The sequence below is a fragment of the Rhamphochromis sp. 'chilingali' genome (assembly GCF_963969265.1).
Source record: "Rhamphochromis sp. 'chilingali' genome assembly, chromosome: 11".
Lineage (NCBI taxonomy): Eukaryota > Metazoa > Chordata > Actinopteri > Cichliformes > Cichlidae > Rhamphochromis > Rhamphochromis sp. 'chilingali'.
The window spans coordinates 21,730,796-21,746,257 of NC_137938.1; the positions used below are offsets into that span (position 1 = coordinate 21,730,796).

At 41.6% G+C, this 15,462-nt stretch overlaps 1 protein-coding gene across 2 annotated transcripts; it reads left to right on the forward strand.

The window, feature by feature from the left end:
• Positions 1-448: 448 nt before the first annotated feature.
• pdp1 (pyruvate dehydrogenase phosphatase catalytic subunit 1) lies at positions 449-13,067 on the forward strand. Of its 2 annotated transcripts, XM_080896958.1 has the most exons (10): positions 477-525; positions 615-667; positions 6,619-6,945; positions 7,026-7,193; positions 7,836-8,047; positions 8,962-9,043; positions 9,590-9,684; positions 9,779-9,947; positions 10,032-10,250; positions 11,216-13,067. In XM_080896958.1, exons 3-10 carry the CDS (start codon positions 6,694-6,696, stop codon positions 11,594-11,596), a joined length of 1,578 nt encoding a protein of 525 aa, XP_080753084.1. In that variant the 5' UTR covers positions 477-525; positions 615-667; positions 6,619-6,693; the 3' UTR covers positions 11,597-13,067. The 2 variants fall into 2 exon arrangements, with proteins under 2 accessions (XP_080753083.1, XP_080753084.1); XM_080896957.1 differs by lacking the exon at positions 615-667 and having other exon boundaries at positions 449-569.
• Positions 13,068-15,462: the final 2,395 nt, after the last annotated feature.

Here is a 15,462-nt window from a genome sequence, read left to right on the forward strand (position 1 = left end):
GAAACCCGGAGAAGTGTGGCACCAACCATTCTACTTTCAAAGTCACTTAAATCACTGTTCATCCCCACTCTGATGCTCCATTTGAACTTCAGCAGTTCGTTTTGATCATGTCTACATGTCTAAATGCATTGAGTTGCTGCCACTTGATTGCCTGAGTGGATATTTAGAAGGATAAGAGGAACAGATGTACTTAACAAATCTTTTTTTTTTTCTGGTTTATTTTAAGACTCTTTTATTCTTCAAATGACAAATTGTAAATTCAGAAACAAAATAAAACATTATAAATGTACAGATTATAAAATTGTTTATTAAATTATAAAATTTACATATACTAAAAACTAAAAAGCGGATCGCTTTTCTTGGGTCACAGCAGTTCTGATCCTATCTAGAAGTGGGGCTTTAAAAAGCACATCCTGACTTTGTGCATGTGGTTATGCTTCTACGTCATCACGTCTGCTAGCCCTTAGCCAATCAGAGTTCACTCCACCGGGTGGCGCTCCCGAATGATACACAGAGGGGTCGGCGGTAAGCCATGAGCTCAAATAACTTCTTTACATCCGCTGGTTGAGGTAAGCCATAACTTTGCACCTCGTTTGAACTTTTCACTCTTGCAGGTTAAGATGCGTTGAAGTCCGGAGGATTTTTCCCGGGTGTAGTCGCGTCTTATGTAAGCAAACCGTATCCAGTTTGGTGGGTGTAACCTGGACACCACTAGCAGCCGTTAGCATGAATTTGGCTACTGTACCCATTTAACTAACCTTGTTTGACAGCTTTCCTGTTCCTATTTTATTGTCATGTTGTGGCTCTGAGACTACGCCTCCATGTTTTTAGTCGGACTCCTCCAATACTGGCTGGTTGGTTTACAGACCTGCTTTGCAACTAGCAAGGAAAGGCTAGTGATGACAACAAACATGGCAACTTAGTTGCAGAGATCCAAGCTGGGACGGGCCCTCAGTGGTCTGTGTGCCTCACACATAGTTTGGGCTTTCTCCATATGGGGTCAGCCTGCAAGACGCCGTCACTGTAAGGAGTACGTTTTTACCCGAGCATCCATCACCTTTGTTGCTCCATCACTGTCCGCACACTTTAAGAGTTTTTCCACATTTTGATGGTCTGTAGATATAACAGGCGAAACATAGAGCGGAAACGTCTTTTTAGGAGCTGGTAATTTTATTTTTACAGTTCTGACGCTATTTTACTTCCGTAATACAGGTCTTTTCCCCCCTTTCTTTTCTTTTTTAGACTAGTGGAAAGAAAACGCTCAAAGTACACATTTGCTTGTTTATTCTATTAAGGTTTGACTGCTGGAAGTGTATGCACACTGCCTTATTTGCATGTCTGGATATGTAGCTTCTTACCATTTTAAATACATAAAGGTATCTGACTGTTTTCAGAATCAGCTGAGGAAGTTTCATATCTGTTGGTTTCTCTTTTCACCCTGTTCTCGTGACTCGTCTTAAATTATTAAATGAGGGCAGATTTTATGAACAGTTGCAGTGAGGATCCGGTTTACTGGGTCATCCTGACCAGTCATTTAGATTCAAGAACTAAATGTCAGGGGCGAGTTACTGCCAGGGCTATTTTTAACAGTCAGTGTGCAGAGTTGCTGACCTATAGAGAAGAGTGCAGAGTACAACTCACGGCAGATGTCGTCTCCAGTGGCGCTATCTCTAATCCAGGTTTTTCTCAATACTCCAGGACAGAAATGGTTAAACCTCGTCAAACTATATAAACGAAACTAAAACACTTTCTATTATTCCTGAAGGAGGCTCTACACTGCCCCTATCTGAGATTATGGGACATAATCACTGTAACAATATCTTTGAGAGTTGACATTTCTTCTCTAAATATTCAACACAGTGTTCATGCAAATTTAATTTATGAATAAGAGCAATTTTGTTGAGAGTACACGCTCACCGGAGCTACTTTATTAGGTACACATTGCTAGTGCTGGTTTTGACCTCCTTTTTGTCTTCAGAACTGTCTTAACTCTTTGTGGCACAGATTCAACAAGGTGCCTGAAACATTTGTCAGAGATTTTGGTCCATATTGACACAGTGGCATTAGACTATTACTGCAGATTGGTCAGCTGCACATCTATGATCTGAATCTCTGGTTTCACCACATCAAAAATTGCTCAATTTGATTGAGATCTGTTGACTGTGAAGGCTATTTGAGTGCAGTGAACGTGGTGTGTTATCCTGCTGGAGGCAGCCATCAGAAGATGGTACGCTGTGGTCATAAAGGGATGCATATGATCAGCAACAATACTCGAGTAAGTTGAGGCGCTTTATCAATGTTCATGTGGTACTGAAGGGTCCAAAGTGTGCAAAAAAAAGAAAAAAAAACATCCCCCACACCACAAGGATTAATACAAGGCACCATGAGTCTGTGTGAATTTTTCAGTTTCCTGTTACTAGCTGACAGAAGGGACACTTGGTGTGGTCTTCTGTTGTTGTAGCCCATCTGCTTCAAGGTTTGATATATTTCGTGCATGCAGAGATGCTCTTCTGCATACCTTAGTTATTATTTGAGTTACTGTTGCCTTCCGATAAGCTTAAAGCAGTCTGGTGATTCTCTACTGACCTCTGGCATTGATGCCTTTTCACCCACTTACTTTTTCACCTACTTTTTTCAGACCTTTGGCTGTAAGCCCTAGATATGTCTGTTTGGTAGAATCCCAGTAGATCTGTAGTTTCTGAAATACTCAAAACCATCCCTTTGGCACCATCAACCATGCCACATATAAAGTCACTAAAATCACCATTTTTCCCCATTCTGATGCTTGTGAGTTGCTGCCATGTGATCGTCTGATTGAATAGTTGTACCTAATAAAGTGACCAGCCTCATAAATGTTTTTACTTCAAATTGAGGCTTTGTGGTCCTGCACTACTGTAACACATTATGCAGCAAGGACCTTCTGTTTGTCTCTCTTTCTCTATTGTTTCAAACTAGGGCTGCCACAAACGATTATTTTGATAGTCAACTAGTCACAGATTATTTTTGCGATTAGTGGACTAATCAGATCATGCATCCATTAGACGTACAGCGTGCAGCTTATTGCACCGCACCAGCATGCATCTGCTCTTATATAACTATCATTAGCTTACAGCTTTAAGTGTTTAAGGTATGTGCTAACTAAAAGTAAAGACAAGATGGTAGTTTATTAAATTGTAATGAAATTTGCAGATTGTTTCGGTGAAGTTTAATAAACTCCTTGCTATCTAAAATATAATGGGACGCCGGAGTACATTCCCGAGCATCTCACACTTCTGATAATCGGTTGTCTTCTTGAGGTTTATTCAGCTGTGTAAAAACTACAACTTTAATCTCAGCCAAACCGATTTACTCAGGAACAAATAAAATACAAAAAAAAAGCCAAACAATAACATTTTAAGTTATCTAAGTGACTTATATTACATGTTTAACCTGAGTAGCGAAAGACCATGGTGGGTTTGAAACAGATTTGCCGGGAGTCCGGTGTTCTCACAGGCTCTAGTGAGCCTTGCCCCCGGCTAGCTATTGAGCTAGTGGGTAACAGACGTCTCCGAAAGCGTCGGAGCGCTTTTGAAAATATGTTGGTGTCTTGATAAACTGAGAAGATATTTGAGGTTTACAAAGCTACATTCTCACCTAAAAATATGTTAAAAGTTTATTTTGTGACCCAGAAAGAATAACTAGAAAAATTTGCATTTCCTGCAAAAATGCTGTGTGGATGCCTTAACGCTGAAGATTTCTGCTGAAAAAGTTGAAAAAAAAATGTTGCCCTAGAGCAGGATTTGAATGTTGCCCTTCTGGTCTCAAGGCGGCTTCTCATCTCACTGAGCCAAACTGATTCTCACAAAGAAGAGGCGGAGAGACTGACAATTGTGCTGAAATGAGCGGAAGCGGCTGAGAATTGTGCTGATAAGAGGTGAAAGGCTGAAAACTTGGCAGAAAAGAGGTGAATTAGCAGAATTTCTGCTGAAAAGAGTATTTTCTGAAAACAGCTGAGATTTGTGCTAATAAGAGGTGAAAAGGCTGAAAGTTTTTCAGAAGAGGTTAATTAAGCAGAATTTGGGCAGAAAAGAGGTGAAAATTCTGCTGAAAAGAGTTCAATTAGCAGAATTTCTGCTGAAAAGAGTTAAAAAAGTTTAACTGTTAACTGAAAGAAATGTTGCCATAAGCGGGATTTGAACCCGGACCTCCCAGTCTGAGAACGGATGCTCATCTCACTGAGCTAGAACACAGGTCAACCTGGCAAGGAAAATCAGTGAGGCCACTGATAATATGGCAGAAATGGGCAAAAAATATTGCAAAAAAATTCAATATCTCAAAAAGTATAGAAGTTATGAGCACCAAAAGTCATAGCCCGCATTAGCAGAAATAGCAGAATTTTTTAAAAGTTTGAATGGCGAAAATCGGATAAAAATCGGATTAAGTGCCAAAAAGTGTACGGAAGCAACTAGAATATAGTGGAATAAATAGAAACAGGAACTCAATAGTGTGGATGCCCTTTGAGGGCATCCACACAATAAGAGTAATATTAAAACTAACTAGCTGCTGCCATTGTTGGAAACTGAGCTGGGCTGCGCTATGAATTCTGGGCAGCGCTGCCATCTTCTGTTTCAGTCCGTTATTACACTCTTAAATTCAGTCGTAAACGATTTTGATTGTCGACGTAATTGTGACTAGTCGACTAATTGTGGCAGCCCTATTTCAAACAATGAAGGACTTGTTCATCCAGTATGTAGTTGGTCAGCATGCTGTGTGTTTAAGCGCTAAAGAAATGGCGATACAGAGATCACAACTATTTAAAGATCCCCTCCTCAACACAACTATTCCTGAGCACAGAAGTAGGGCTGCTCAATTAATCGAATTTTAATCACGATTACGATATGGGCTTTCAACGATCATTAAAAATGACTGAGCCGATTATTAGCCCCTCCCTCATTTATCCGCGACACCTTAAAGGCCGGTCCGTGAAAATATTGTCGGGCATAAACCGGTCCGTGGCGCAAAAAAGGTTGGAGACCGCTGATTAAGAGGACCCGAGGGAAGCTCGGAAAGCTAAGCAGAAGTTATTTGGAGAGGAGAGTGACTGCCGTTGGTTGAAAAGAGAGGTAAAAAAAAAAAAAAAAAAAACTTCAGTGGTGTTGCACACTATTTTATATTATTTTTTAAAGTCATTGTTAACCCTTTAAATCCGGTCAGAGCAGCACGCTCCGTTTTGTGTAACTACTTTTAAATCCCTGTAGAATCTGAACCATGTAAGCTAGCGCAATAATTTGTTTTGCATATGAAACCGGAGGAGTTGTACTTACAACTTATGCCATCAGCTTGTCCTCGGTCACGGTTTCCTTCCACATAAAGCTTTGCAAAAATTGCATAAAAAGCGCTTGCAGGAACAAAAACATAATATTCCAGAAACACGCTTTGCCGATCCGATCAGCTGTTCATAACACTTCCCACAGTGAAACAGATGTCAGCGCGAACTGTCGCATGTCCGCCATTTCCTGGCCGAAACCGGAAGTGACGTCATTTTCGCGGAAATGTAGTTTTTTACTTGTAGACCTTAAAAACCTCTACTGGTCATGTTTGACTTTTCTGAATAGTTTCTGGGATGCTTTGAACTCGAATTGCACTGCTGGAAATAGTTTATTTTGATGCACGTGCTGTTTTCTTTGCAAATTTGCATCATAGGATTGTTTTTTTTGTTTTACCTGCAGTGTATATAAAAATTGGTGTATCTCCAAAATAAAACTATGAAGACACTCAAAATAAATTTCCTGTTGTTGTAAACTATTTTTTGCAACTTTTTTGTATTTAAAGTTTTGAAGGATAAGCCTCTTAAATTTCTCCAAGTAGAAATATATGTAAAAAAACAAAACAAAAACGATTTTCAATTTTTTTGTAGTTTATTGCACTTTTTTGCAATTAATGTAGTTACTATGGACTTAATGCATACATATTATTAAAATATGGGCTATAACAGTTATTTAGCAACTTGAAATGCTCCCACAAATGGCACTACAACATGTAAAAAAATAATATAAGCTCTGGCGGACTTGGTTCTATAGTAGGTCTTAAAGGGTTAAATAAATATCGTCAAATAATCGCGATCTCAATTTCAGTGAAAATAATCGTGATTATCATTTTTGCCATAATCGAGCAGCCCTACACAGAAGTATTGAAATTCATGTATTTTTTTACTGCATCATCTTTACATGGATCCCTTACTTTGACCTATTCTGTTTCACAGTAATGTTGGGCTCCATAAAGTTTCCAGTACAGCAAGCAGTCAATCAACAGCCCAACATTTAACCAGCGAACTGATTTAATCTGAATTGCCCACAGGCAAAATATGTGAATGGTCACTGCAGGAGTCAGGTTTAAAGGATTTGTCTGAACATTAACTTTCAAGTATCATGTCGGCAGTTACTATGGAAAAACTGTTTTTACGTTATTCTGTCATAAAGCTTACGACCAGCTGCAAAATCTCGTCACATCATCCCAGTTTGTTTGCACAGTGTTTGCTTAATGGTCTATGCCAGGGACACTCTGCCCCCTGCTGATGAATGCAGCTTAAAGAAAAGGACCTCCATCTGCTGCTCTCTGACCGCTGTACCTCTTCAATAGGTGTGGTTACATCAGCACTGCAGAGTGTGTGTATGTGTGCGCGCCTGCCTGCCTGCCTGCAGGGTACCGTCAGCCATGCCTGTGACATCTCAGCTGCTCAGGGCTTTGCCTCGCTCCAAGGTCTTGGCCTCCAGTCTGTTACCATGCCAACAACACCAGTCCCAGTTTGGGCCTGTAGCTCACCTACCTGCCTCAAGAAAGTCGGCTCACATGTGGCAACGACGCCAGCCATCAAGAAGTTACCAGACATCCTCAGTTCTCCACAGCTACATCCTCACCCCTCCGCAGGTCAACTCCATTCTCAAAGCCAACGAGTACAGCTTTAAGGTTTGTTGGGTTGTAGATAAAATGCATTTTGCCATCCGTAGTAGCATTGCTGTAGTTTACTATTCATGCTGTAATCCCAGGTGCCAGAGTTTGATGGGAAAAATGTGTCTTCGGTGATGGGTTTCGAAAGTAATCAGCTGCCAGCCAACGCTCCCATCGAAGATCGCCGCAGCGCAGCCACGTGCCTGCAGACGCGAGGGATGCTGCTCGGCGTGTTTGACGGCCACGCTGGCTGCGCCTGTGCACAGGTAAACTGGGACACTTAGCCTGCGTGTCATTTTAACTGGTTATCTTACTTTTCTCCAGCAGCGTAGCTTGGACTCAAACTCAAACCTTACTACTTTTTCTTTCTTGTTTTTCTTGGCAGACCCTCATTTTCTTCATCAAACTTTATCCAGAAAGTTGATTATTTAGCTCGTATTGAATTGAATATTGAAAGAAAATGCTCAGACATGTCAGATTGAGTAAAAAACCTCATAATTGTCGATAATTTGTGGTCTATTTTTCCTCAGTGACATTTATTGTCACTAGCTCTGACACAGTTATCCTGCATAGCATTTTAACTGATTAGCTTTCTTTGCTCTAAAGGCGTAGCTTGCAAATCCAAACGATTGTGATTGAATTTTTTTTGGTGCAATCTGCAAACTATCCATCCATCCATTCGCTTCTGCTTCTCCTTTTCAGGGTCGCGGGGGGCGCTGGAGCCTATCCCAGCTTGAATTTTTTTTGGTGCAATCTGCAAACTAACAATGTGTAAATATTTCATTTTGTGCAAATATTTGAAAGGCTGCACAGCTGTTGGGGCACGATGCACCTTTCTGTGTTATGTTTGCCACTGTGTGTCTTTATGCAATTGTACTGTTTCCTGTGCAACAAACTCTTCTCTGCAGGCACTGAGTGAGCGGTTGTTTTACTACATAGCAGTGTCACTGCTGCCCCACAACACTCTGTGTGAGCTTGAGGCAGCGGTGGAGGCCGGCAGGGCTCTTAGTCCCATCTTGCAGTGGCACAAACACCCCAACGACTACTTCAGTAGGGAGGCTCAGAGGCTCTACTTCAACAGCCTTCGAACCTACTGGCAGGAATTAATCGATCTAACCAGGTGAGGAATGTGAAAGTCAGCAGAGTACACACTTCTACGTCTAAAGGCCACTGTGTTAAAAAACAAAGAAACAAACAAAGAACCCCCCCACCCCGGGCGTTTTGTATTAAAATGAGAGCAATTCGTTTCTCAAACTTTCTCAAGCAGCCTCTGCTGGACTCAGCTCAGCGTTTGCCTCACAAATGTGTGTTCATTGCCTGGGTTTTCACTGGGTACGTCTAATCAGATTATCACACAGCAGCAGCTAAGTGCATTTAGGCTTGTAGACATGGTCAAGACGACCGCCCAGTGGTGTCAGCTAGTAACAGAAAACTGAGGATGCAGTTTGCATGGGTTCACCAAAACTGGACAAAAGAAGCTTTCCTTGTCTGATGAGTCTCAAATTCTGCTGTGACATTTTGGATGACAGGGTCTGAATTTGGTGTAAACAACATGAAAGCACAGATCCATCCTGCTGTGCATCAGCGGTTCAGGCTGCTGGTGGTGTAATAGTATAGGGGAAATGTTCTTGGCACAGTTTGGGCCCCCTTAGCATAAACATCATTTTGCAGCCTACCCGAGGAGTCGTAGTGGCCTGCATCTTCTGTTGTCTTCAAGGTGTACCTAATAAAATGTCCAGTTAATGTATGATGTTTACAAATGCATTCTTTGTCTTTTGGCCTTTCCAGTATGTCAAAAGCATTAGTAGACCGTCATCTGTTCTGATTCACAGAAGTGTAATTTTTCTCCCCAGTGTTTGGCCTTGGCAAACATTTCCTTCTTTCTCATTTTATTTTCATCTTTACCTGGTAGCAGCACACCCACACCAACATAGGCCGGTGTGTTGTTTTCCAGTAGTGCTGTTTTTGGTCTCTGTTCTCGACCTGTGCCTCCTGCTTTTATCCGATTCACTCAAGTGTTCTCCCTGTTTTCAGCCCAGGTGACGTTCCAGACACCCGCGAGGCGTTGCTGAATGCCTTCAAGAGGCTCGACAATGATATTTCACTGGAAGCTCAGGTATGAACTGTAAAAAATCCAAGGTGTGCCTTGTGAACATGCTAATACAGTTTGGTGTGACTAGTTTATGTTCCAAGTTTTACTTTAAGGAGGCAAACTTAGGAGCTCTGAATTAACTCCCAAGTGAGACCCTGAGTGTCATCGACTCATTTTATCATTAGAGTAATTTCTGGCCTTTTATCATCTCCCTGATTTACTTTCCATGTCTGACATTATTTCAGCTTCATTATGAAACTTGCAGTGGTTATTATTGCAGTTGTAGCCCAGGGCAGTCCTCCTCATAGTGTGCCCGCATGCAGTGTAAGCTGATATTGGCTGAGCACAAATTCAGAATATCACGGACATGTTAGCCTGATTTAAATTGTGCCAAGACTTGAGTTCAGTTTGACACATTAAGCCACATATTGAATAACATTTCTCCACAGCAGCAATGCCAAAAAATGTGAGCATCCAAATTTAAACTTTTATGGCTCAAAGGGGAGCTTGTGTGTCAGTGCCTGCCTGTCTAGTAAGCACAGTCCTTTCCTGCTTTATTTTGCTCTGCAGGTTGGAGACCCAAATGCTTTTTTGCACTACTGGGTTCTGAGAGTGGCCTTTTCTGGAGCAACAGCCTGTGTGGCTCACATTGATGGACCAGACCTGTATGAACAATAAATACATGGTTTAATGCATTATAGCAACATTAAAGGGATGAAATAGATTTTTTTTTGTAACGTTGTCTCTTTGTTTCTGAAGCTTTATAGCCAATGCAGGAGATGCTCGGGCAGTTTTGGGTGTCCAAGAAGAGGATGGTTCATTCAGCGCTCACACATTCTCCAATGACCATAACGCCCAGAATGAGAGCGAGGTGGCTCGGATACGGAGCGAACACCCTCCATCAGAGAGAAAAACGGTCATCCGTCAGGTACTGCACTCGTTAATCTGCTCACTGTGATTGTGTTTACAACCTTTATTAAAACCTCGCCACCATATTTTTCTTCTTTGTCAGGAGCGGCTGCTCGGCTTGCTCATGCCTTTCCGTGCGTTCGGGGATGTGAAGTTCAAGTGGAGCATTGAGCTGCAGAAGCGCGTCTTGGAGTCCGGACCTGATCAGCTTCACGAAAATGAGCATACCAAGTTTATCCCCCCGAACTATCACACCCCTCCTTACTTGACCGCTGAGCCCGAGATCACGTATCACAAGCTGAGGCCACAGGATCGCTTCCTGGTAAGATGCAGCGGCGGTGCTGTCACCCATCCATCCATTCTCTTTTGCTTATCCAGTTCAGGAACTGGAGCCTATGCCAGCTGTCACAGATGCAGGGTAAACCCTGGACAGGATCCCGGCCTGTCAGTTAACCTAACCCCCGCTGCTGTGTCATACAAAATACATACAATGTGTTTTACATCAGGACATTTATTTCCTGGCAGTCTTATCGTTTTTCCACATCTGTCCCAAAAATATACTGCCCTTCAACATTTTGAAAACTTGTATGTCTACAGTCACGATGATCAATGCAACATCATCCCCATTCTTAATAAAGCTCTCATTCTTCACTGGTTAAAGGGCCCAGCATTAGTTGATTTAAAGCCCCGCATAAATCCGAGACGTAGGAACTGATCCAAAGAGTTGACACCTGGACATTTATTCTATTTATAAAATTAAACACATTATGGATCTGGGGTCTATATTTTATGTCAATAGGCTGAATAATGTCAGATTTTATGAGTCACATCTAATTAACTCTGAGAACTGAATAATGTGCTCTGAATCCTGATGTTTGTACCATTGTTCTCCTCAAAGTAGGCATCCATCCTCCAGATGTACCTTTTTTTCATTGCATGTAAAAGTGGGCTGTGCTATTTATTTAATTAAAAAGAAAGCTCTTCTTTTGAGGAAATATCTAGCTAATGCATGCTGTGTGACCTTTTCAAACAAAGGCTGTATTTATGAAGAAATAATTAGGTTTAGATGACTTATTCTCAGTGCCAGTATTTTCCCAAGCGAATGAATAATGTTAGCTACAGCTCCCATGCCGGCTTCAGTTACTACACTTGAATGTTTTCTGACTTAGAAGGTGGTTTTAAGTGTAAATACATTCATCATGGGCATGAATCTCATTGTGATTTTGGTCTTTTAATGATTTCTTTCGGTAGATTATATATACAATTATATGACTCTTCTCTCGGCAGGTGATTGGCTCTGATGGCCTTTGGGAGACCCTCCACAGGCAGGAAGTGATTCGTATCGTCGGGGAGTATTTGACTGGGGTCCACCAGCATCAGCCGCTCAAAGTCGGAGGATACAGGGTGACCTTGGGACAAATGCAGGGGCTGCTCGAGGAGCGAAAGGCTCGTGCGTCCTCAGCATTTGAAGATCAGAACGCCGCCACCCACCTGATGCGCCACGCGGTGGGAAACAACGAGTTTGGCACAGTGGACCACGAGAGGCTGTCAAAGATGCTGTCACTGCCCGAGGAGCTGGCTCGCATGTACCGCGATGACATCACCATCATCATCACGCAGTTTAACCCTCATGTGATTGGAGCACAGAGACAGGAAGGCCAGTCATGAGCTGCTCATTAGCCATGTAACACTGATCACACACACACAGCAGATCTGTATCTAAGCACACCGAGGACAAACCGGCCATATTCAGTATCTGTCCACCGGTAAATATCATTGTTTTAACACTATATAAAGAGTGTTATTTGTCTGTATGCAGTGCTGCGGTTTCTTATTAAGATGTCAGCTAAAAACTGGATGACGTTTCTTATAACGTGTTATTTATGCTGCCGCTCGTTGCCATTTTCGTGTACACTTCTCTTTGTAATAAGACACTGTTACAAACTGAAAATCTAGAAACTTCCAAAAAGGGTAAAGGACGTGGGAGTGGCTTAAAAAGCAATGAGGCTTTTAGCAACAGGGCTGACTCCACCTGTTGTTCTATTATGGATTTTAAATAGGCTGTGCCCCGACTGTAGCGTGCTCTCGTTTTCGGCTACAAGCAGGATGCAGTCATTTCTCTTTGTAGTTTGTTTCTGAGGGACTGTTGTTACGACCTGGGCTGATTCATTGACTTGTTTTTACCCTGTGACATTGTATGAGATGTTCTTGGTGAATCTAAACACAGATGCTTTGTTCTGTGTTTACAGTGAGATCTACTCCACTGATTTCAGAGTGTTAAGGTGTTCACATTGATGTCCACGTCCAATGTGGAGGTAAATACTCTAGAATGTAGGCTACAAGCCAACTCTTAAACCTCATACGGCTCAAAATAAAGTTGAGGGCTCACAGTTTAAGTTAGAGGGAAGTCATTCTGTTACACAGAGAAACTAGGGAGGAAGGAGTTGTAGTTTGAGTGCTCGCTGCTCGCATTAAAGGCTTAACTTGGGAAGAAGAGATGTTTTTTCATCCTTAAGGTCACAAACTGGAAAGGTCAGGAACTGGTGACATAAGTGATCGTTTTCACTTTGAATCCAGTGTACTTTCACACAGAGCAATGACAAAAGCACCTCACTGAAGATCTGAGCTGTATGAGTACACTGATATTTACCTGTCTACTAACAAATGGAGTTATTCTCCATATGTAATGCTGCTTTGTATCCCTGATAATAGAGGATCAAAGTCAGACTTCCTGTTAATGTGCACCTTAATGCACACACTGACCTTGTTTGTTTGTTTTTTTTGTTTTTGTTTTTTACCTTGAGTTTCTTTTCCAAATATTGAAGGGTTAAAAACCATATACATATGACAGGTCATTTATAGTGTAACAGGTTGTTGCAGATTGGAAGTTTATCATTCATGTGATTAATAAGAATCAAAGCAGCAAACCAACCCCTCCTGTTACTTAGAAATCAGGGTTGTGGTTGTTGAATGAGCAGAATGTACATTTGAAAGAAGCTGTTTGAATAGTAAATATTATTTATTCAGCTTTTGGAGTATGTGACACATCATTTCTGTTGTATGTATAAATTTTAACTTATGTGGGTTGAGTTTTGTATATGGAATGCTTTAATAAAACGCCAAATACAGAAATCCTGGTACTGTTCGGTTTGTTTTGGGTTATACAAAGAAGGCCACCAGAATAGTGCTTCAGCCAGGAAGGTTCTGACCTTCAAACACCTGGAAGGTCAGTGTGCCTCAGGTGTGTCGTCACTATACACACAGGTAGGTTAAATGTTACATGTGGCGCAGTGCTCATGGGACAGTTGGAGCTTTACTGTGTTTGCTGCCACTAGGTGGTGCTGTTGCGCCAAACAGGCCAAGTGTCAAAAAGAGGCCAGAGGAGGTTTAACTACAACACAAACCTGTCGCTATGCTGTCGTCGGAGATTTGTGCTACAGCTGTGTCCTATAAGTTAACAGATGCACTTGGGCCAGCTTCAGTAGAGACACCAGTTCAACTGCTCGTTAATGCAAATATTGATGAATCAGCAACTTCATTGCATTTAGGCATGTAGACACATCAGGGTGCTCTGCTGTAGTTGAAACGGAGCAACTGAATGATTTTAACTCTTTATGAACCCAGCAAAGTTGTTGGTTCCTGATGGGCTGGTTTGAGTATTTAAGTTCAGTATTTCTGAGTGCCATGAATAATTAAAGCTGCTCCGAAGCAAAAGAAGCTTCAATCTGGTATTACCAAGCTGGACCTAATGAAGTGACCGGTGAGCAATGCAGCATTCAGATGCAAAAGTCAAAAATATCTTCTTCTTTTTTTGTAGCTTGTGATTAAAATAAATCAAAATTTTAATCTTTCTTCTGATTTTTTTTTTCCCCCCACTCCTTTCACATGGAGAAGATCAACATATTAAAAGAGGATTGTAGTAATGATTTTATAAAATCTTTATTTGTATAAATCTGCATTTTACTTGCTTTTAGTTAATCCTTTAAAAGATCCTTGAACACACAAGCACAAGCTAACACAGCAGCCTTGTAAAGTTGTTACTACACTGGATGCACCATAAAACGATTTCAGCGTTTTTAAGACTTGGAATGATAATGACCCCGCCTCCAGGGTACAACAGGCTGTGTGACTGGGTCGTGAACATTGCAGCATGGCTTGTGTCATCAAACCCTGATGTACAATTGTCCAGGAGCAGCTGTTGCTCTCACCCCCAGGTTCTGCCAGAGAGGTTTCTTCCTGTTAAAAGGGAGTTTTTCCTTCCCACTGTCACCAAGTGCTTACTCACATGGAGTCATCTGATTGTGTGTGTCTGATCTGTCTTTACCTTTCAATATAAAGGACTTTGAGGAGACTTGTTCTGAACTGGTGTTTCAACTGAATTGCTATGTCACAAAGAGTCAGTGAGAGATGAATGCCTTACTGTATAAGCATTTTATTTCATTGTTGCGCTCACACTCAGTGGGTGTCTGGAAGAACTCGTGTGCATAGGTGACATTAGCCACTTTACTGGAAATAAACACCTCTGTGTATTTTGGTCAGTCACACACGTTGCTTCCGCTGCTCCAAGGACGTTATTTCCAGATTAGTGTGTAAATGATGAGTGAGTGCCTTTGTTTTACGGAAATTATAATGCAAATCACCCTTCATAATAAAACTGACTCACCAGAGTGCAGTATTACAACAGAGGCAAGCAATTAAATCAATCCTATCCAGCGCTAAGAGTGGCAACAGCTTCACTTATAATCTTTATGCATTTGTTGTCATGGAGCTAGATTAGCAATGAATGAAATTTTGAAGCAGGAAGCAGGTGAACTTCTGTTTGGGGCTTGTAAAGAAATAAAGGAGAAACTTGCACTTACATATGTATGTATGGAATACCCACACAGACATTTTTATTAACTTCTTTGGCAGCAGATATTCATACTTTGCGGTACTTTGAATGTTTTCATACACATATAGTTGATTTATTAGACAGCTGGCATCATACTAAAGTTGATTTTATGTTTGATTTAGGCTTATGGAATACATGTGCAGTACAAATAAGCTGATTTAAGCGGGAACACATCAATATAATTCTTCTATATTAGGGGAAAAGGCTCCTCTTGTAGAGTAGGGACTTTAACATGTGTGTGGGTGGGTGTGTGCTGATGGTGAGGCTTGATATCCAGAGGTGGTCATCATCATTCACACCGTTAGGTCCAACTGTCTGCCCCTCCACCTCGTCTCCTCTGTACCTCAACATTTGAACTTCTCCCCCCAGCTCTGTATGAGTGTGTGTGTTTGTGTGTGAGCCATGTGTGTGTATGTTGTGGAAAGTGTTGCTGGGATATCGACAAGGAGAGAGTGCAGACATAAACACTGAAAAGGGTCCACGCCAAGTTCATCCTCATCAGCATGAAAGATGAAGCTCAGCCCACTCCCCCGTTTGGATTTTGGTATCTGCAACAGGCTGTTCGATGACTCACACACACAAAAACATGGCACATGGATCGGAGGGATACAATATTCATGGCAGCACATGTGATCCCCACCTT